At 50.3% G+C, this 21,193-nt stretch overlaps 1 protein-coding gene across 3 annotated transcripts in view; it reads right to left on the bottom strand.

Annotated features, from left to right (window-relative positions):
* The window catches only part of Slc12a7 (solute carrier family 12 member 7), a 79,195-nt gene extending 58,208 nt beyond the window's left edge, over positions 1-20,987 (bottom strand). For 2 of the 3 annotated variants that reach the window (XM_028873654.1, XM_028873653.1), the window contains exon 1: positions 20,714-20,987. In XM_028873654.1, the coding sequence (XP_028729487.1) occupies positions 20,714-20,921 (208 nt within the window). In that variant the 5' untranslated portion in view covers positions 20,922-20,987. Of the gene's footprint in view, positions 1-12,131; positions 12,211-20,713 lie in introns of those variants that run through there. The other variant, XM_037197251.1, reaches the window with a different exon arrangement.
* Positions 20,988-21,193: the final 206 nt, after the last annotated feature.

The raw sequence follows: 21,193 nt of genomic DNA on the forward strand, positions 1-21,193 counted from the left end.
ATATATATAAAATCTGTAAGTTCTGTTCCTTGAACCCTGACTAATACACAGCCTAAGCCCTTTTTGTACATAGCCCCAAATAACCCTGGAAGAGAGAACAAACATCTGTAGGCACAGTAATAATATAATGCCTATTCTGTGGGTCTCAGGGTAGTCAAGTCACTTGCTCAAGGTCACACATCCATCAGAAGGGTGTCAGGGTCAGATAAGGAAACAAGTTCTAGGAACCTGGAGTGAATGGAAGGGCCAGAAAGCCTCTACCCATCGGTGCCCTGTCCAGGCCCCATGGGACACATGCCCAGGCTGCCCTCAGGAACTGAGGAGGTTCTTCTGGGAAAAAGCAGTTAGATGCATATTCTGAGCATTCTGGCATCCAATGACTTGTGAGTGGTGGAATGCCTAGAAGGTAAGTGTGGCTCCCAAATGACAGGTTGAGTCTCATACCACCCTCCTCAGCCCAGCAGCCCACTCCTAAGTCACAGCTCCCGCATGGCATCATACCTGTGGTTGTACACACAGTAGGATAAGTTATCTCCGTCTCAGGCTACAGAGATAGGGCCAGCTCTTCCCCCCCTATGGTGCTCTTCTCCCCTCTACCCCAGCATGCTCTAGACTCGGTGTTTCTGACATGCATCAACTTGCTCATTCTCCTTCCAGCTGACTGATGACCAGGACATGCTGACTGTCTAACCAAGCCAGACCCCTCCCCTTGTGGACTGTTCAAGGCCAAGGAGACTTTGGAGGTGAGACTTACAAACCCACTCGGTGTCAGAATCCTGGCTGACATCCATCCAAGTTGAAAATTCCTCCTTGCAGGGTAGCTGTGGCCATAGGGATGTCACATGAAAACAGCTGGCCACAGGCCACTGTCCCTCTAGCTGTTGCTGGCACCTTGTGGGTGACTGTTAAAAACACCTACTCTGAGCTGGCAAGATGGCTTGGCGGGTAAAGGCACTTACCACTCAAGCCTGATTACCTGAGTTTGATCCTCGAGACCCAAGTAAAGGTAGGAGAATAAAGTCCACAGAGTTGCCTCTGACCTCCACATACATGCCATGGCATATCCCTGCCCCACACCACTCACGTATACTAATGAATAAAAAAGAAAAAAATTTAATCTAGTTACTTTATTCCTTTTTCCTGGTTTGGGGTGGGGGGCTTGGTTTTCTGAGGGGGTGTTTGTTTGCTTGCTTATTTTGAAACAGAGCCTTGATGCACAGTCCTCACTGGCCTGGCACTCACCACGTAGACCAGGCTAGCCTCCGAACTTACTTCAACCCCCTGCTTCTGACTCCCAAGTGCAGGTATTACAGGCATGTACCTCCACACACAGCTTTGTTTTTCCTTTTTAAAAGATTTTATTCTGTTTAATTGAAAAAAAAAAAAGTAAAAAGCATAAACATTAACCTCATAACCACAGGACACAGTTCTGTGCCCTGAAATGCTTCCCACAGCTAGACAGCATCACCATGACCCATCTCCAGCACCTTCTCCTCTTCCCCAACTGCAACTCTGTCCCCAGGAAGCACCAGCTCCCCAGCCCCTGACCCCTCCATTCTTCCGGTCTATTATGAGTACAGCGGCTCTAGAGACATAGTGTGATTGGAGTCATACATTTGTCCTTCTGTGACTGGCTTGAATCACTGAGCACAATGTCCTCGAGGCTCATCTATGGTATGTCAGAATGTCCTTCCTTTTCAGATCCAGGGACATCCCACCGTGTGATGGACCCGTGCCTTGCTTACCTGATGGGCACTAGAGTTCTTTCCACCTCTTAGCTATTGTGAGTAATTTTCTCCTGTGTAATGAGTTCCCCCTAATGAGTGGAACAGTTCCTGTCTATATATCTAAGTAGAATAAAAGTGGTTAAAGGGTCCCACACCTTTTGTAGAGAACCACATATTCACATACAATCTATCTGGGGAAAAACGACGCGGCATGGCAGGGTCTGTCTGGTAGGGCTAGGGGAGGACTTCCTGCCCTGCCTAAACCAAGCATATTTTGTAACCCGGGCAGCACTGCCCAGACAAAAATACTTCACAATCCTTTAAGTTAACCAGATATCACTGCCCAGAGATAAGCAGGCTACCTCCCAGCATGATCTCTGTCCTATTATTAACCCAGCACTGATAAGCTAATGCAGGCCTGTGCCAAAGGTCGTTCTTTGGTTGCAGGCAGGTGAAGATGGACAGTCTTACAGACGCTTGGGTTGTGTTGATGCTGCACAGAAAAACACCTCAGCAAGCAGGGCAGAAACTACTGCAGAGCCTCAGCCCCCTGGAGGGGCCATGGACACTAACCCTTTCACCCTGGGGCTCAGACATCTTGCAGTGCAGCCCTGCTAGGAAATACTACCAGCCCCTCAAAACCCAGAGGATCCACTGTTGGATCCCAGAAGAAGGACTGAGTAAAACTGTCCAGCCAGGTTCTGCGCCCTGAGGGGCAGCCACTCAGCAAGGCCACAGGGCAGCTGAAGACTGAGGCACTGTGGGTGGACCCTCCGTCCCCCACAGGCTGGGGAATACTCAAACTCTGAGCATTTCTGTGTGCCAGGGGGACCTACATGCACATTGCTAGGGCAGTAGACACTTGCCAAACTGACTGTTTTCTCATCTTCTCATGGTTTAAAGTTCAAATTTTGCTTTAAAGACTAAACTAAAATCTACCTCTTTGCCCCAATCCCTGTCCTCTATTTCATTAAAAGACGAGAAAAGGAGAAATATGTTTGCCTAGCAGTTTCTGACGTAGATAACTCTCTTGGCTTCATCATCTTATTCAGACTTTAAATATTTGGCTTATGTCCCATGACAGACGAGTCAGACAAACATACTGTCTGCCATCAAGAGTGAACTTCTTTGTGTAAATAGTGCAAGTCATTAATTTCTATTTCCTCGGGGCATGAGTTAAAAATACATTTTGAAAATGAGCTTTGATTGCTATTGAAGTACATGAGCATCACATGGCCCTCACAACTCTAAACTCAGTATACCAGGTCAGCCTCCCCGAAGGCACAGCTATATCCTTTCTACTAGACAAACTGCACAGTCCAAAAATGTTTAATAGCAGGATATGGATGAATCCAGACACCAGAAAAAAATATCTCTAGAGGCAGGGCTAGGGTTGAGGTGTGCAGAGCACTTGCATAGATGTTTGAGGCTCTGAGTTCAATACCTAGCCCTAACATAGGGAGAGGAGGGGAGAGGAGGGGAGGGGAGAGGAGGAGAGGAGGAAGAGAAAGGAGAGGAGGAAGTGGAGAGAGAGATCACAGTAACCAAATAGAGGTTAGTTAGTTCAATTAACTGGTACATGCAGCTAGGATTGTGAATGTTTTACCATAGGGGTGGTGCATGTTTGAGGAGAGAGATACAAATATGTTCACCCTGATTTACAAATCTCTTCTCTCTCTCTCTCTCTCTCTCTCTCTCTCTCTCTCTCTCTCTCTCTCTCTCCACACACACACACACACACACACACACACACACACACACACCAAAAAACAAAAAACCAAACCAAACCAAACAAAAAAAACCATACTATGTCAAACGTTAACTTTGTGTTTTTAGGTATCAGTTAAGTGAACTTCATTTTAAAAAGAACAAAAGCAAAAATATTTTTAACCTCATCTCTGGCCATGGCAGAATTCTTATTTTTGGTGGCCAAAGGAAGGGTGGACCCAGGAGACATCCCTACCTAAATTACCCCTCAGCAAATGTCTCCTTGAAGATGAAGGCAGAATCAAGACATCTCCAAACCCATAAAATCAATGGGTGCATCCAGGCAGAAGGCCTGGTCCTGAGAAAGTTCAGAAACACAGACGAGTGATATGGGGGCCATGAAGGTAAATCTAATCTACTGCCTTGACATGGCAGCAGGGCTGTGTGCAACAGAGTCCAAAAACAGACATGCCTGCGGGGTAGGGCTGTAATTCGTAGGAGCACAGAGGTCTCAGGTGCAAATGGCCTTAATTACAAGCTCTCTGAGCAAGTCACCGGCAGCTGTTTCAAAAAAACCTATGGCCATATTCTACGCATGTGATTCCTACTTACAAAAAGTGCTCTTCTGAGGGAAGAATATAGTTCGGTCATAGAACAATTCCCTGGCATATGCCTAGGTTCAATGCCTAGTATTGAAGCAACAATAAATACTGTTTGTCCAATCCCAAAGGAGGCAAAAGAAACATACCCTGGTATACACTGCAGGGGCTGCAGACCCAAGAGAATAATGGATAATTTGCCGGGAGAAGTTAGAGATTTCAAAACACTAGGCTTGGTCAACACTGACTTGGTAACTGATAAAAACACTGGACAGAACAAAACCAGATTAAGACAAGGGAAGACTCTCACTCCCTGTGCTACCCTCCACTGTGGCTTCTCACCTCCATTAGCATGGGAACAAAAGAGAATATGACCTCTGTTCACAGAGGAATGAGCAGAAAGTCAGCCACAGAAAGACCACAAGAAAATTGTTAAAGCCTTGAGGATTTATGCAACACATTCCAAAGACCTGATGTCTTAAAGGAGTCACAGCTGAAATCCAACACTATCTTTTCCCCAGGGTGGGAGTCGGGGATTTCCCTCCTTGTGGAGCTAGCGATGATTATAAAGACAATGGGTGTGTGCGTGCGTGTGTGTGTGTGTGTGTGTGTGTGTGTGTGTGTGTGTGTGTGTGTGTTAAACTGTGTGTCTAGAAAGCCATGTGGAAATCCAGCCCAGGTGCCTTGCTACTGCACACACCAGCTCTCACTTCCCTATGCTACCCAACCACAGCAGGTTGGTTCTATAGCATGGGAATCATAGGGAATGTGACCTGATCCCAGAGGAACTGGTCTTGATGGGAAAGAAACTGCATCTTTGTAAATGCTGAGTTGAGTTGGGGTGATGCTGTGGGTGGAGTGGCAATAATTCCATGCCTGGGTCCTCATAGGGAAAGATCTGAAGATTCTGAAGAGAGATACAGGAAGAACCCATGGGAGATGACAAAGACCATATTCAGCACACAGCCTTCCAGACTGTATCCTGTATCCTTCCTTCCCACTCTATAAAATCCCCAAGTACCCTCAGACAGAGCATTGAGAGTGATGGGCTCCCTGTTTTCTAGGGGCCAGACCTCAAATAAATCTGATTTCCCTTCCAGCTCACATTTCTTGAATATTGACTTTTGAGTGGTGAGAAGTGGAGGTGAATCCAGTAACAACATTTACCATCCTGGCAGAAATGGAGATATCTGAGACGTTTCTGGCCCGCCCTGTGGCTATCCAACTATTGAAACTATGGACCCCCAAGAAACTGGAATTCTTCTCAGGAATCTCATGTTGGAAAAAGGAAAGGGCTGAATGAGCCTAGTGCTACCCAGAGGGAGAGCTTATCTCCAGGAACAGTTCTGACAGCTCCACCTTGCAGGACAGTGTGGAGCTGAGACAATGGTGATGGGTGGAACACCTCCAGGAGCAGGATTGCTTAGTTGTGCATACAGATCTTATCTTCTATTTAAACCTAAACTTCACATCAATTCCTCATGGAGACTAGGTCAGGAGAATCACTGTAACACAAATCTTGAAAGGTCTTATTAATAAAAAACCCAGAACCAGGAATTGGGGTGAAAGCTGAAAGACCAGAGAAACAGAACAAGCCAACCACGTTTTTACCTCTACAAAATCCTCAGCCTCAAGAGAGAGACTTCCTGTTTACTCACACCTTATATACCTTTCTGTGCCCTGCCATCTTCCTTCCTTTCTAGTGCTGGGATTAAAGGTGTGTGCCACCACGCCTGGCTCTGCTCCCAGTGTGGCCTTGAACTCACAGAGATCAAAATGGATCTCTGCTTCCCGAATGCTAGGATGAAAGGCGTGTGCTACCACTCACTGTCTGACCTCTATGTTTAATATAGTGGCTGGCTTTGTCCTCCGATCCCCAGGAAAGCTTTATTGGGGTACAAAATATATCACCACAAATCACTGCTTCTCTTTGTTCCTCTTCCAAATGTAGCCTTACTGAATAAAACTTTTTCTGCTTCTCACTATTACTTGTTTATTTAATTGGCCCATTGAGGACAGGTGACTGAGGCTAGAGTGACCCAGGCTCTGACTCGCACAACTCCAGTCACAACACAACCACACTCACTACATCCAGATCATTTTTTCAAAGAACATTAGTTCTTAAAACTATTTTTTTTAAAAAAAAAATTTAAGAACTTCATCTATCATCAAGAAACTGACAGGCTAAGAGAACTCCAGTGAGGTGCAGCACATTTGTATGACCATTGGCTAGTGCCTGTGAAGTGTGCACACTGTTTGTGCCATCATGTGTGTGCACATGTGCTGCTTTTAGTGCCCACCTGCTCCTGAAGCACTATCAGGAAGAGCTGGAGGTGGACATCTTCTGTAACTAGAGTCCTTGGGGAAACAGGCTGAGCTGTGGCCCTGAGGAGTCCAAGTCCTACTGAAACCAGGTTCTACAGCCCCTGCAGAACTATACACTGACCCTTATTTAAATGTCTTATAATGAAGCCTCATAAAATATCTCTGGAAAGGGGGCGCAGACACCCTGACTGAAATCTACCCAGAGCAGCCTACGCTCTTCCCACGGTAGCAGAATCGGCTGCACGGACAGCACCGCCTGCCTCCCCCCTCGGGCCTGTCCGAGACTGGGCACACCCGCACGCCGGCTTCCACAGACACACAAGGAGCCCCAGAGTCACCCTGGCTGACCCCCAATACCTGCTCTAGCTCTGCTTTTACTCTCCCCACAGCCCGCACACTCCTGTCACTCTGGCAGGGCTTGGGCAGGATCCTGAGGTGCCAGATCTGATGGCCACACACAGCACTTTTCAGTGAAGGCAGTACCCTTGCAAAGTCATGGTAACACCTGGCACCCAGAGTTTGCTGTTCCTGGAGCATGGTTTTGTGTCTTCCCCCAAAGTGTCTCTCCTAGTCACAACTGCCACTGAGGCTGGCTCCTTATCCATCCCTGTAGGCTGGCCTGAGTGCAGGAAGCTACCTCACATTCTGAGCGAAGCCCAGGATGAGCTGGTGGCATGTCTCCCCCTCTTTCTAGGGCAGAGAGTCTTATGGAGCGTCACAGACCCAGGGCACAGGGGACCACGAGAAATCTGCTGGGACTCAGTCTCAAGGGGGCCAGAAATACTTTCAGTGCTCCCCTGATACAAGGTCACCTTTTTGCTCTTTCCATCCTCCCCATGGGATCCCTAGGGGGATGGGAAAACATGGGCCAGTTGCCTGGCTGGCATCAGCCAAATTCTGCCCAGAATATGACTGGCAGCTCTAGGCAGGGCTTTAGTCACACAAATAAACCCAAGAAATCTCAGGAGCCACCCACTGTTTCAGGAAGGAGGCTGCCGCTCCACTCTGCTGGATATAATTTCTGGACATGATTAAACAGGAAGGAAATAAAAGACTCTGGCCGAGATTACATTCAGGAGCACCGTGGAGCCTAGCTCTCCAGGCTCTACATCGCCCACTACTAGAACTAGTGATTAACCACACCTGCTGTTGTCAGAGGCCGGGCTAGGCTCTGCCATTGTCTCGCCTGGGTTTGGGGTCAGGCACAAAGCACGTCAGCACCAGCAGGGCTGCAGAGACCCTTTCTGTATTTCCCCCTAAGCAAGAGAGTGTAAGCTCTCACACAGGCATGGATGTTACTGCCTTGGCTTTATTTCTAGATGTGGGTCAGAACTCACACTGACCCTGGGTGTGGTGGTGCACACCCTTTCGAGGTGGATATAAGAGGATCAGAAGTCCAAGGCTAGCCTAATGAGTTTAAAAAGCCAGCCTAGGCTATGTGAGACAAATCCTAAAACTGCTCTTGTTTAGTTGACCTATGAGTGACTTTCCTGCTATTCCATTGAGATGGTAACCCAGAACCCTCCGGTATCTCCCAGAAACCACGGCACATGCTTGTGCCTATGACTCATGGAACCCTACCTGGAAGATTCCCCCTCCCACTTCCTGCCTCAGCACCTGGGCAGCAGCTTCTGAGCTGTAGGAGGAGCAGATTGACCCCCTGGAGCCTGACACTGGAGGAAAGGACTGGGCTTTATTTCCTCTTCTGCTTGGTTAGGGCTGGTGGAAGGTGGAGGAGGGGCTCTGGCTTCCCCAGATGCAAGGAGACCCTGCAGGAGCTCCAGGGAAAACCAGGAGAGCTAGATCCTCAGGGAGGGACTCCTTTTTAGGATTTGCAAAGCAAACAAATGGAGGAAGCTCCCTGGGGCTCGGGCCACTCTGAGCTTCAGACACACTTCCATGGCCCACAGCTGTCCTTGCCCAATGTCTACCCTCCTCAGAGCACCTGTTGCCCCTACCCAGTGACCTCCTTCCTCAGCAGCCCCTCCTATCCCAGTGGCTAGGGGAGGAGTTCCACTAGCAGACCGGTGGCTGTTTCCCTGAAGACTAGAGGCTGCAGGACCATCCTGATGGAATGGGACACCCAGCTGTGTCCCCTCTGGGTTACTGGCCAGATCCTGAGTGCTTTTGCAGCTCTGTGCTCCTGTTTCATGACAGTTACCTGATGTCACCATCAGGAAATCTGGGTGCTTCTGAAGCAGCCGTCCAGCAAAACATTTATCTGAGCTGGGTTTAAATCCACTGGAGATCCCTATGCACAAGATACATGGACATATGGCAAACCTGCTGGCCAAAAAGCCCCTTTCCAGCCAAGTGAACTCCACGTCCACAACCAGGAGTTGCCCACCAGAGGCTTCACTGGCATTAGCTCCTCCACCACAACATCCCCTGCTCCAATAAGAAAGGGGAACATCCAGCTACCCAATCAGCCTGCATATAGTGAAGCTGCATACTGAACTGAACTCATAAACATGCTTTGCCTCTGTATTAGTCATGGTTCCCTATCTATCTATCTATCTATCTATCTATCTATCTATCTACCTATCATCTAATGTTTATTTATGGATTTACTAGAGTAGCTTATAGGCAGTGGTCCAGCTAGTCCAACAATGGCTGTCTACCAACAGAAAAATCCTAGAATCCAGTAGTGGTTAAGTCCACAAGGCTGGATATCTCAGATTGTCTTCAATATATGCTGGGATCCAAAGAAGTAGGCTCTATTCCAGTGAAGGAATGAACTTTCAAGAGTGAGAGCAAACAGGCAAAGAGGGAGCATTTCCTTCTTCCATGTCCTGATATAGGCTGCCACCAGTGTGGTCCAGATTTAAGATGGATTTTCCCACCTCAAAATATCTGGATTTAGGGTGGGTCTTCCCGATTCAAATGATTTAATTAAGAAAAAAATCCCGGCCGGGCGGTGGTGGCGCACGCCTTTAATCCCAGCACTCGGGAAGCAGAGCCAGGTGGATCTCTGTGAGTTCAAGCAGCTGGACTACAAGTGAGTCCAGAAAGCGCAAAGCTACACAGAGAAACCCTGTCTCGAAAAACCAAAAAAAAGAAAAAGAAAAAAAATCCCTCACAGGTGTACTCAGCTGCTTCGGGTTTTAGTTAACTCCAGGTGTAGTCAAATTGACAACCAAGAATAATCACCATAGTCTTCAAGTAAACTTTGAGAGAAGAGCATAGTCATCTGCCTTAGCCTCTTTATGCTACAAGACACCCTAGACTGTCTAACTCATGAAGGGCAGACATTTCTTGCAGCCCTGGAAGGTGTGCTGATGGCCAGCCTCCTGGCTCACAGAGGCCATGTCAAAGCATGTCACCCGTCCTGGGAAGGTCCAACAGCCTACTCTCTGTTGACCTCCCCAGGTCCCACCTCTTAAGACTGCAGCTTTAGGGGTTAGGGACGGCATACGGATGGGGGGCTGACACAGACACTGACTAAGGTCCCCTCTGCTAGGGCAAGGCCAGGACTCCTGTCCATATCACATCTGTATCTCTGCTGGGCACCCAGCTGTTGTCCCCTCTGGTTTACTGGCCCAATTCCAAGTGCTTCTGCAGCTCTCTGCTCCTGTTTCATGACGGTTACCTGATGTCACCATCAGGAAATCAGGGTGCTTCAGAGCAGCCGTCCTGCAAAACCTTTACCTGAACTGAGTTTAAAGCCACGGCTAAGCTTTCAAGTTAAGCTCTTACCAAACATGAGCAAAGTGCAGGATGTCACCTCTGAATATAGAATTCAGGCAGGGTCATGAAGGGAACATTTCACCTACCCAAGGTTCCACTGAGGGCTACCCTCACCTCCTTCAGGAAATCTGGATTTGCAAATATTGGTGACATCCCTGAGGTAAGGTCTAAGAGGGGGCTAATTAGGACTGCATGGTTGAAGGTGAATCGAGAGAGAGGCTTTGATGGACCAATGGAAAGAGTGACCCACCTGGGTACCCACCTCTACCCCCCTCTGAGCAAATGTCCTGGCCATTGAGTACTCCCTTAGCTGCTCAGTTCTGGTCACTGAATTTCTGGCTTAGGTCCAGTCTCCGAAGGCCTCTCCATCCCACACTGCTGTCCACTCCTGCTAGGTTACCATGCTCATCTCTCCTGGGAATGCTTCATACAGGGCCTCCGAGAAGTCCCAGAGAATAAGGGCACTACCTCAGTGGGCCAGGGCTTAGATACTCAGTCTCTGTGGAGACAGGATGTGTTTTTCAGCCTGAGCTAGGCATGCAGAGCAGCCGTACATGGGAGAGTGTGGAGGATACAGCGACAGAATCGATAAAAAATGGGGGTGCCATGATGGCCCTTCAAGGCAAGGACAGCAGTACGCACATTCCCCAGAGCAGGCACACCCCAGAAACATATCTCAGACCTTCCCACAACATGGGCACCCTGCTGCAAGACAGGCAACTCTCTGGGCAGTTGTCCCTGGCAACTTTCTACAAGGCTGCCATGCCTCCTTTACCCTTTATATCCCCAATCTTTTGCAGCACGTTGGCTTTCTTTAGATTCAGATTCCAGGACCTCTCATGAACTCAGTAAGCCCCCTCCCATTCAATATTCAGTTCTTGAAGGGATCGGTCTAAAAAGACAGAGGCCAATCTGTCCCCAGGAGGTCCAAGTCCAGTGTGCATTCCTGAGCAGAATCAGACACACCTTGACAACCGCTCAGCAGCAGCAGTCTCCCCACCCACTCTCTCCCTGGAACTCTTTCCCTCCCTGCAAAAGCCCTTTGTGGCTCTGAGTTGCCCAAGACTGAGCCTTGAGGAAGCCACTGCCTTCTCAGGACTGCTGCCCTTCCTTAAATAAGACTCCTTCCTACTAATGTTCAGCATCCCTGGGACTTGGCATTTGAGCAGTCGGCAGCCTGGAACTTTACCCTGATAACACCAGGTCTTCTACAAGCACAATTGGATGGCTTCACATAGAGGTGACCCTCTCGTAGTTCTGACCACTAGAGCTGCAGCCTGGCTCAGGGTCTCTCCAAACATGAGGAGACCTGGAGCAGCCCCAGGTCCCCTGTGGGAGCCCCTCTGGTCCTATAACCAGGCTACTCCCACCTCTGGGGACGGCATCCCTTAGCCTTTGCTGGTGCCTGGCAGGGCTTCCCTAGGAGGGACACTGGCTATTGACACAGTGGCCACACCATGCCTGAATGGAAAGGCAGTTCCCAAGCGGCATGGAACACTCTCAGTCAATGCCATGTGGCTAAGTATGTCCTCAAAAAGGCATAGCTGGCAGAGACCAGGACTAGGAAGACAGCATTTACCACCTCGGCCTTGGGAAGCCTCGTAAGATTTGTTTCCTCTGAGGCTGGAACCACAATGCAGTAACAGTGCCACACAGGTCCCCTCGACAACTGGCTGACCAAGGGTCTCTGGGAACATGTGCCCATAAGGAAAGGGTCAGAGTGACCTCAGTGCTAGCTGTCAGAAGTTGACTCAGTTGTATTTCCTGCCCACGGGAGTCTTGCTTGACCCACTGGGTGGTTATACTCCACTTCTACACCCTGTATCCTTCCATGGAGGACCCGGGTGTCTCAGAAAATGAGTCATTGTAAGTTAGGCCTGTTGGGGAGCCTACTTGCCCAAGAAGACCTCTGTGGTCACAGATACTAGAATATGCTAGAATGCTCAGCATGCATCCTGCCTGTACCCCTGCATCTAGAGCATCCCCAAAACACAGCCCATGGGAGGCATGGAACTGAGACTATACCAGTTGAGCCCTGCTATTGCCCAGAATACTCCAGCCCATGTTGACCATGGATCCACATTACCTCTGCATCTGTTAAGAGTCTCCCACAGGAGCCCATCCTGTTCTCAGGAGTCCCTTGTGAAATGCTATGTTTAGTGGCAGCTGGCTGAGGATCAGTGTCTCACAGTCCAGGCTGCATGCACAAGTAGTGGGAGGTACAAAGAACATGTCTTGGGCGTGTCTGTCTGTAAGTCAGTGTGGTAGGGGACTGTTCCTGGGAAGACATAGGTCTCTCTTGTGCTCGAAGCTGGAGGAGACCCAAGCCTACAGGATCCGTAATTCCTGCCCACACCAGTGCAGGTCCAACCCTTAGCTAGCCTATCCCAGGTAAAGGAGGACATCAAGTCTCTAGGGTGCCAGGCTGTCGGCACACCAGTAGTGTCTGAGTCCTGGTGCCCACTAACTCCCAGGCCTGAAGGACGGACCCAGGTGAACTGCAGGAGACGGCAGACAGTGCTTTAACTTCGAGCCGCTGGTACTTGCTGTTCACTTTACACTGCTTTCCCGATTCCCTTTAGGGAGCACTGCTCTGTAAACAGGGAGATGAAGGCCCTGCAGTACCAGGGGCATTGGTTTGCCCAGGAACATGGGCTGTCCCAGCCCTGGGCTATCTAGTCCAGAGGGACAAGAAAGCTGTAGTTGCCAAGCAACGAGATGGAGGCATCAGAGGAGTGTAGGGCCCCAGGGAGGGCGCAGGTGGCCAGCAGAGGGGGTGCAGCAGAGTCTGGCAGAGATGGCTTCAGGGGACTCCCTGGTAAGCAATGACAAACACCTGGCCTGAGAGGGACAGTCAGGGTGCTGGCCATGTGGGCTTACGGTGACCTCCTAGTGGACCACAATGGGAAGGCTGATGATAGGGAGCTAAATGGGGGACACAGGTACAAGAGCCATGAGTCTGCAGGCTCTGAGAGGCTGAGAAGGGCTGGTGTCCCTGAGGCCTTTCTCTTTGGTTTGCTGATGGCCCTAAAACTCTATATCCTCACTTATTCCCTCTGGAAGCCCCTGGGATCTCTCTTCTGGTAAGGTCACAGTTCTATCAGACCAGGGCCTCCTTACAGCCTCCTTTAGCTCCGATTTCCTCCTTAAAGGCTCTCTTCTGGACATTTCCTTGGAGGCAAAGGCTTTAACCTACGCATCGATCCACAGCAGGATGTGTTATTTAAGAACTTACACCAATTTTCTAAGGTGTCCCCCCCAACACTGTTAGTCTTGTTGCCCCACCCAGGGCTCTTTGTTGGCCCCTGAGCTCCAGGCGGTGTGGCAGCCTCAGACACCCATGCATACACCCTTGGACGCCTGTCATAGACTTTCCTCAGTCTACCCAGCAAACCCAGCACTACAGTAGAGTCTTAGCACTAGCAAAATCCCAGCTCAGAATGACCCAAGGGGCACCTAGGCCCAGCCCAGTTCCTGGCCTCACACAGTCTGCACACCTTCCTCAGGTGCTCCTTCACCTGCTCCACCTCTCCCCAAGGCAAGAAGGACCTGTATACTTCCTTGTGCAGGCTCACCTAACATGGTCTTAAGCTGAAGCTCAGAGCCAGGAAGAACTTAAAAGTCGAGTTTCTAGAAAGGCACCTAGAAACACCCAGCATCCACTAGTGAGTAGAGAGTGCCTGAGTCTACCTCAGCCCACCACTGGGGCCCCTGACACAGAAGAGACTTCAATGAGGAAAGCCTCTCTGCTGGCATCCCATAGACAAAATTCTGAGTAGCCAAGCCTTCCTCATCCATCATTCTTGATTAGCACAAGCTCTGAGTGGAAAAAGAGGCACCCTCTGTTCTCACGGTACAGAGGCCTACACACCTGAATGAAAATGAGATGCTAAAGCTGGGCACTATCTGTCGGAAGGAGCAGACACAGCAGCGCTGTATGGTTTACTGAGTGTACGTTCATCATCTGGTCCTTGCTTGCAGATTCACAGGCCTCCAGGTGTGACTTCCAAGCACAGAGGAGATAGCCATGTATGCAAAGCAACCAAGGACCAAACAGCCAGCATGCAATGTCCTGGTCACAGCCCTTTATCCTAATTTCATCACATCACTATGGCAGACCAGTTTGTTCAATCACTTAACACCGACTACGCAATACAGAGCACGGAGGTGTGACTGGTTAGGAATACCCTTGGAGACAAGCTTGCTCTCAACTCTGTCACCTCCCATGATGAGGCTGGAACCCCAGGCTCACCACTTTACAGCACCAGGCCCCTTCCCAGGCAATGTGCTGTGCTGGCCACAGGGCCACAGGCCACCTGACAGCCTGCTGGGGACATGGAGTTTGCCCCTTCACTTCGAGACTCACACCATGGAAAGCTGGTTTCACCTGTACCAGAGAATTCTGTGCAGAGAATGCTGAGTCATGGCAGTTCAGAAGGACGGGAGAAACCAAGGCTTAGCCTCACTGTGGGTCACAAAGGATAGTGGGTATCAACTGTGTTGTTTTCCTTCTTTTTGTTGTGGTTTGAGACAGATTCACTCCAAGCCAGGCTGGAACTTACCATCCTTCTGTCTCTGCCCCTTGGTAATGAGATTGCAGGCATGTACCACTATGCCCAGCCACTTGCTTTCGTAAATTCTATCTGGTTGGGCTTATAATTAGTTTTTGTTGTTGTTTTGTCTTTATTGTTTATATTAGACAGGGTCTCATTCTGTGGCCTAGGCCATCTTGGAACACACTATGCCGCCTAAGTTGACTACAAATTCTTGAAAATCCTTCTGCCTCGGCCTCCTGAGTGCAGATATTACAGGTATGGGAGGGTGTACTAAGTATAATGATCTGCCTTTAAAATTAGATGGAAAACACAAAGCAAATAAAAGGATTTCTGAGCAGAAAATAACTTCTGATACACTGTATAGGGCTTCCAATACAGCAAAGATAGCTTTCCTGCCTGTGCACAAAGGTGTGTGTGTGTGTGTGTGTGTGTGTGTGTGTGTGTGTGTGTGTACATGATGTACATGACATATGCATACCCCCAACTCCACCCTTGGCCCCTACAGGACCACAGTTACAGGTAATAGGATGTAATTTGCAGCAGGAAGATCCCTAGACAAAAATAACTGTTTAAAGAATGTCTTGCTGTGAGTAATTTAGATGATAAAGGACTCCTCTGAGAACAACTGCCTTGGTGTAAATTGATTTAATCAGACTGATATTCCTCCTATCTCCCTGAGAATGCTCTTACCTCCAGGAAGGGAGAGCAGAGAGGATGTAGTTTTCCCGGGCCTCTACTTCCTGTTTGTATCTTCTTTCCTGGTTCGTGTGTGTGTGTGTGTGTGTGTGTGTGTGTGTGTGTGTGTGATAAAATATATATTTTAGGGCTGGGAAGATGGCTCAGTGGTTAAGAGCACTTACTGCTTGCACCCACATCAGGCAGTTCACAAGTGTCTGTAACTCCAGCCTCAGGGGATCTGACACCCTCTCTGGCTTCCAAAAGCACCTGTATACATGTGGTGTATGTATTTGTTTTCCAACTGCCTAGTCCTTTTGCTCGTCATGAGGTGTGAAGGATCGAACCCAGGGCCTTTTCTAGGCAAGCACCTTGTCACTGAGCTACATCCCCAGCCCCTTTGTCCATTTTTTAAATTGGTTTATTTGTGTGTGTTAGTGGCCGAGTTACAGAAGGACCTTCTATTCTGGGAATTAACCCATTACCAGGTAGATAATTTGCCAGTGTCCCTCCCATTCACATTAACAGATTCCTCTGGCCCTGCAGCTGTGCCCTCACCCTGTGGTTTAGGAACTGTCTTCTACTTATACATCGATACAGCAACTGGCATCATACACACACACACACACCTGGATCCCTGCAGACCCCTATCTGCATGTGACAGCACCAACTTCTGCAACCAGGGCGGCTTTGACTCAGGCTGGGTTACCCCAGACACAGATACACTCATGTGTTATTTCTCCATCAGGCCGGGGAAGGCTGTCAGTCCACCTGAACACAAATGTTGCTGTGAGTTTGTTTCTCTAGTAGGTTGGGGAGGGTGGGTGTCACCCAGACATGGATGTTTTCATTTGTTTCTCCGCTGAGCAGGAGACACCAGGGCCGTTGTCATCTCGACTGCCCTGGGGTCAAGGTCCCCTGCTTTGCTGCCGGGGTTTGCAAGAGAACCAAGGAGCCCAGCCCAGGGCCAAGCCGTCCTGAGGCCTCCACCTCCCTCTCTTCCTGACCTAGTTGTGAGTCTCTTTTGGATGTTGTTGCTTTATTTAAAGAAAATTTCTTTTCATAAAGAGATGTGATGTCTCAAAGTCTAGCCTACCCCGTGGGAAAAAGAAGCCAAGTTAAATATTATGTAGCAGAGAAGAGAACAGGACGTGCACGGAGCATTTTCTTGTGAAGCCAAGCTAACCATCACCAACGCAAGACTTCTTTCACAGCGAAGTGACAGAACTTGAGCTGGCACTGCTCACCGAGAGCTAGAGGCATCTTACCGATTACCAGGAGGGCCACACCCCATGAAATATTTAAGCAAAAAGCAAACAGCCTGCCCAGCGGGCAGCAGGTTTTCAAGCACCAGAGTCTAGCCATAACTCGGGATCAGCTCTCCAGCCTCAGCAGCCTGAGGAGAGGCAGCCTGACAGTATTTCTGTCCAGGGAACCCAGGTATGGCTTGGGATAAAATTTACCAAGACTCTCCATCAGCAGGACCTGCAGTGAGAGACACTGCCCAGTGTGTGAATACATCACGGAGCTGGCTGGCACTCCTCCGTGCAGGCCTAACTCAGAAGTGTTCTCACAGAAACTGCCGCGGAGGCCACAGAAAATATGCTAAGCAACAAACCACAGAGCTGAGTCCATAGAGACCCATGTGGTGAACACAGAGACACAGGGACACACAGGTAACATGGAGACAGGCATACCACGGCCACACCAACTCACATGGAGACATTAAAGACAACAAAAAGACAGTGCAGAGGTACATAGAGATGTACACACAGAGACGACATGGAAACACACAGGTAATACAGAGAGAGACACACAGAGACAACAGACATATACACCATAGGACACCGTAAGACTCATAGAGTCATACAAAGAAAACATGAAGGTACACAGAGACCCAAAGACAGCAGAAAGACACAAAGCATGGAAACATTGCAGGTAACAAGGGGGACACACAGGGACACACAGACTCACAGCCACACACATGTGGATATTGTACACATCAGGATACTTCAGCCTGGACCTGACTGGAGAGGCTGTTGTCATGGAAAGTGGGATGTTCTCTTGGATCCGGGTCTCCAGGGGGCAGGAATAGCTGCAGGTCGCTTCACTCGATCTCTGTGGCCAAGCCTTGTACCTCCACCCCTCAAAGTGTAATTATCAAGGTCTGGCAGACATGTGGACCTACCAGCCACAACAGTGACGGGAAGCAAGATGCCAACCTCCAATCAGGGGCTCAACGCTGGCCTTTGTCCTGGACAGGGGTGAAACCACAGGAGTCTGGAGCTCAAGTGCCAGGCAGCAGAGGGGGAAGGGGAGACAGAGAGCCCTCCTTGGGAAGCCTGGTGCTATGGTTCTTCTTGCCCTCTGGAGACTTCTCCTTCTCCTTTCATTGTCCCTGTCTTGGGGGCACTCTGGGTGACTGTCCATCTTGTGTTAGGAAACGGTTCTGAGAACACCTTGGGACTATTTCACCAAGTCGTTGTCATGGGGATTCTCAACCAGAACCCCTTCAACTGGAGGGCAGAAAGGGACCTCTCTCTGGACCCTCGCCATGGGGCCAGGTCTTCCCTGTGGGCCTTTTGTGCTGAGTCATTCCCCTTGGTCCACGTGCCCTTCCTTCCGCCCCTGTGTTCACAGAAGATGCAGTAACCATCGGGGAGCAGGCAGTCACACCTAGCAAGTGACAGGCTCACTTCTGCCCTTCTATGGGTGCCATCTGCACCAAAGCAAACAGAACACAGTTCGAAAGCTCAGTGTTGAGACCTGTGTCTTATGGGACAGAGGCTGGAAAGCTCTGCAGATAAGAGATACAACATCACACTCATATCCCAACACACAGCAAAGGGAGACCATGCCACACTCCACCCAATGAGATGAGACCAAAATACTCATGTGAAGGGTGCTGGTCAGATGTCAGAGGCAAAGGATCAACTGGACCAGCATCCATGTATCATGGTAAATATGGAAAGTGGAAAGCTTTGGGAGCTGGTCCTGAAAGAGGCTGCAAGCCAGGAGACCTGATGTCTCTGGGGACTTAGAAAGTTTATTCCCATCACCTGCCACACATCTGTAACCAAAGGTTGACTCAGGACAACACCCCACCCAGGGCTTGGCTCCTGGCACTGTGCCGAGTCGGACCAATAAAATCTGTGTTTGTTTTTCAAACTTAGTTTACACTGTGTTAATGAAACACCAAATAATAGGTCTTCTGTTCCCACGTAGATGCACGACACGAAACCACTGGATTGACCGTTGTCTGGAACTGTCACACGAAATCCTACACAACTGGAGCCAGCTGTCCACGGACAGATTCAGTCAGCCAGACAGGGGGACAGCACCGCTGGGGCCCCAGGACAGCACTGAGTCCCAAAGCCCTAGAACCCACATGGAGGTGACAGGACTGGCCCAACCCCACCTCCAGCCTCCAGTGGGGTCTGACCCCTGGACATCAGACCCTCAGGGCATTCTAGACTGAAGTCAAAGACCCATCTACAAGAGAGGAGAGGAGGGTGGAGATTTCAGGGTTGGGAGGTCTCCTGGTGGGGTCCATCTAATCCTGCCTCACCTGCTACATCCAGGACTTCGGGAAATGGTGGAGGGGGCATGGGGAAGTCTCCACCCACACTTGTCCCTGGCATCCTGTCTCCAAGGGCCTCTGATGGGACTTATAGTTCAGCACGAAGGACTTTGAGCAGTGTTGGCCTGACCCAAGCTCTTGGCTCAAGGTGTTGTAGGTGTTCAATATTCTTGGGCATCAATCTCCTACCCCAAAAGTGAGACTAAGTCCTAGAGGCCTGAGTTCCTCGGGAGCATGAGGGAGCCAGAAAGCCCAGGTCAAGGGCAGGCATAGACCCCCCAGCCTTGTCACACCATCCAGCAGCAGATTTTCTGCCTAAAAGGGTGGAGCATACTTTCTATGAGTATGGCGGGGCTCCTTGCCTCAGCAACCCAAAAGGACCCCAGTACCTGGGGCTGTCCTGCTTTCTCCCACCCACACCCTCTGGCTAGCCCTCATGGTCAAGCAGGCACCCTATAAGCAGGGTCTGCAGACACCATAATTGCTCTGTCACTGTATTTGGTGACCTAACAGATCATCTATTTGCTTCTTGGGTTCCAAAAAGAAACGTGTCCCTTGGCAAGTAGGCCGACAGCCACATGCAACCTTGCTGCCCTGCCAAGATTAAGGAAAGTCAACCACTACCCAGCAGGACAAGCATCCTGGCAACCCCATCTGCTAAAGCATGAAACAAATCCTGATCCAGAGCTCAGAACAGAGACAGGTGGAGACATAGTTCAGCATGCCCATTCTCGGGAATGGCTATCTGTAGCATGCATGTGTACACATACTTACACACACACACATACACACACACACACACCATGCACGCATGCACGCACTAACACCAAAGCTATGCAATGCCCAAGTTCACATGGGGAAGCAACTCCTCAAATTTTGTTACAAAAATTAACTCACCAGAAAAGTGACAGTTCTAAGTTCCTCTTTGTCACAGTGTTCCAGCATACCCTCACCCAGATCTCTAAAAGACTGCATATGTGCAACATGAACACACCTGTCATGGGTACCCATGATGGTGTCTCCCCAGCTGACCAGGGCAGGGCATCTGAGCACTGGACAGGCTGTTTAGACCAGTACCAGTCCAGCTTTGGAGACCCTACCTAGGAAGGCAGACAGGTACTCAGAAGGCAGAGGTCTCTCAGTGAATGCCTGGCAAGTGCCATGTGTCTTCCAGGGGTGTGGGGCAAAGACCAACCCATATGCCAGATCTGGTTTCATCTTCACTCTGTGACCCAAAGTAGAGCTCTAGAACAATCTGGAGAGTTCAGTGTGAGAGCCTGCTCCTGTTGCATGCTCCCCAGAAAACCTGGCTTAGAAGGTGTGTGGCCAACCATAAATTGCACTGTTCCAGGATCCCCACATTCAGGCAGAGGCCACAAGTCGTTATAAAGAACAGAAAGCCAAGGCTGGCTGCCACAGCTGTGAAGTTACACTCACGGCTCTCACTGAAGGCTGGTTGCCTCGTCTGCACCTTCGAATCCCTCACCAGAGACAGAGGAGACAGCTCCTTTTCTCAGTGGTTCTAAGTGCGGGGGGCCACCGTGATCAGAAGGCAACCCCAGAAAGCTATCCTCCAACAACCACCAATATCCCACTGGCTCTTACAGAACGTTACCACCTACAAGGTCCACAGGACATCAGGCAGGGCCAGGGATTAGCAGGACTAAAGTGTGGGACAAAGGACACCAGCTGATTCCAGAGCCGGCGCTCTAACACTTGGTGACCTGCAGCCATTCCTACAGCCAGCAGGCAATGGCCACCTCCTGACACCTGGGCAGCAGGCGGGGAGTCTGTCACTCGCTGTTCCCACACAGAGGCAGCAGTGACCCTCTAGGAGGAAGGCTTAGCTGCACCTACCATAGCGGCTGGGCTCTCGACAGTAGCGCAGAATGGGCAGCGCGTCTACTTCTTGCGCTTTCAGCGCGGCCACCAGGCTGGGATCCGGGTCGGGATCGGGGTCGGGGTCGGGGTCCAAGCACAGGCTCTGGCTGCCGCCGCCCTCTGCCCTGGGCCCCGCGTCCCCCATCCCGCTCTGTGCTGGGGTCACCACGAAGCGCTGGGACATGCTGGCGTCGGAACGCCGGGCGCCGCGATGACTGCTGGATGCGAAGCCTGCCGGTGCGGACCGTGGGTCTCGGGGAGCGGGGCGTGGCAGGGGCGGGGCACGAGGTGTGGGCGGGGCAGGAGGGCGACCAGGCAGGGGCGGGGAGGGGCGGGACAAGGCGAGGTCGGGGCCGGGGTGTCAGGATAGAAGTGCGTGGGTCTGGGAGGGGGTAAGAGAGGGCTGGGGTGGGCATGAGGGGTAGAAAGTTGGAGTAGGGGCAGGGCCCGGACGGG

This window comes from Peromyscus leucopus, chromosome 19 (genome assembly GCF_004664715.2).
Source record: "Peromyscus leucopus breed LL Stock chromosome 19, UCI_PerLeu_2.1, whole genome shotgun sequence".
In the NCBI taxonomy this organism is placed as follows: domain Eukaryota; kingdom Metazoa; phylum Chordata; class Mammalia; order Rodentia; family Cricetidae; genus Peromyscus; species Peromyscus leucopus.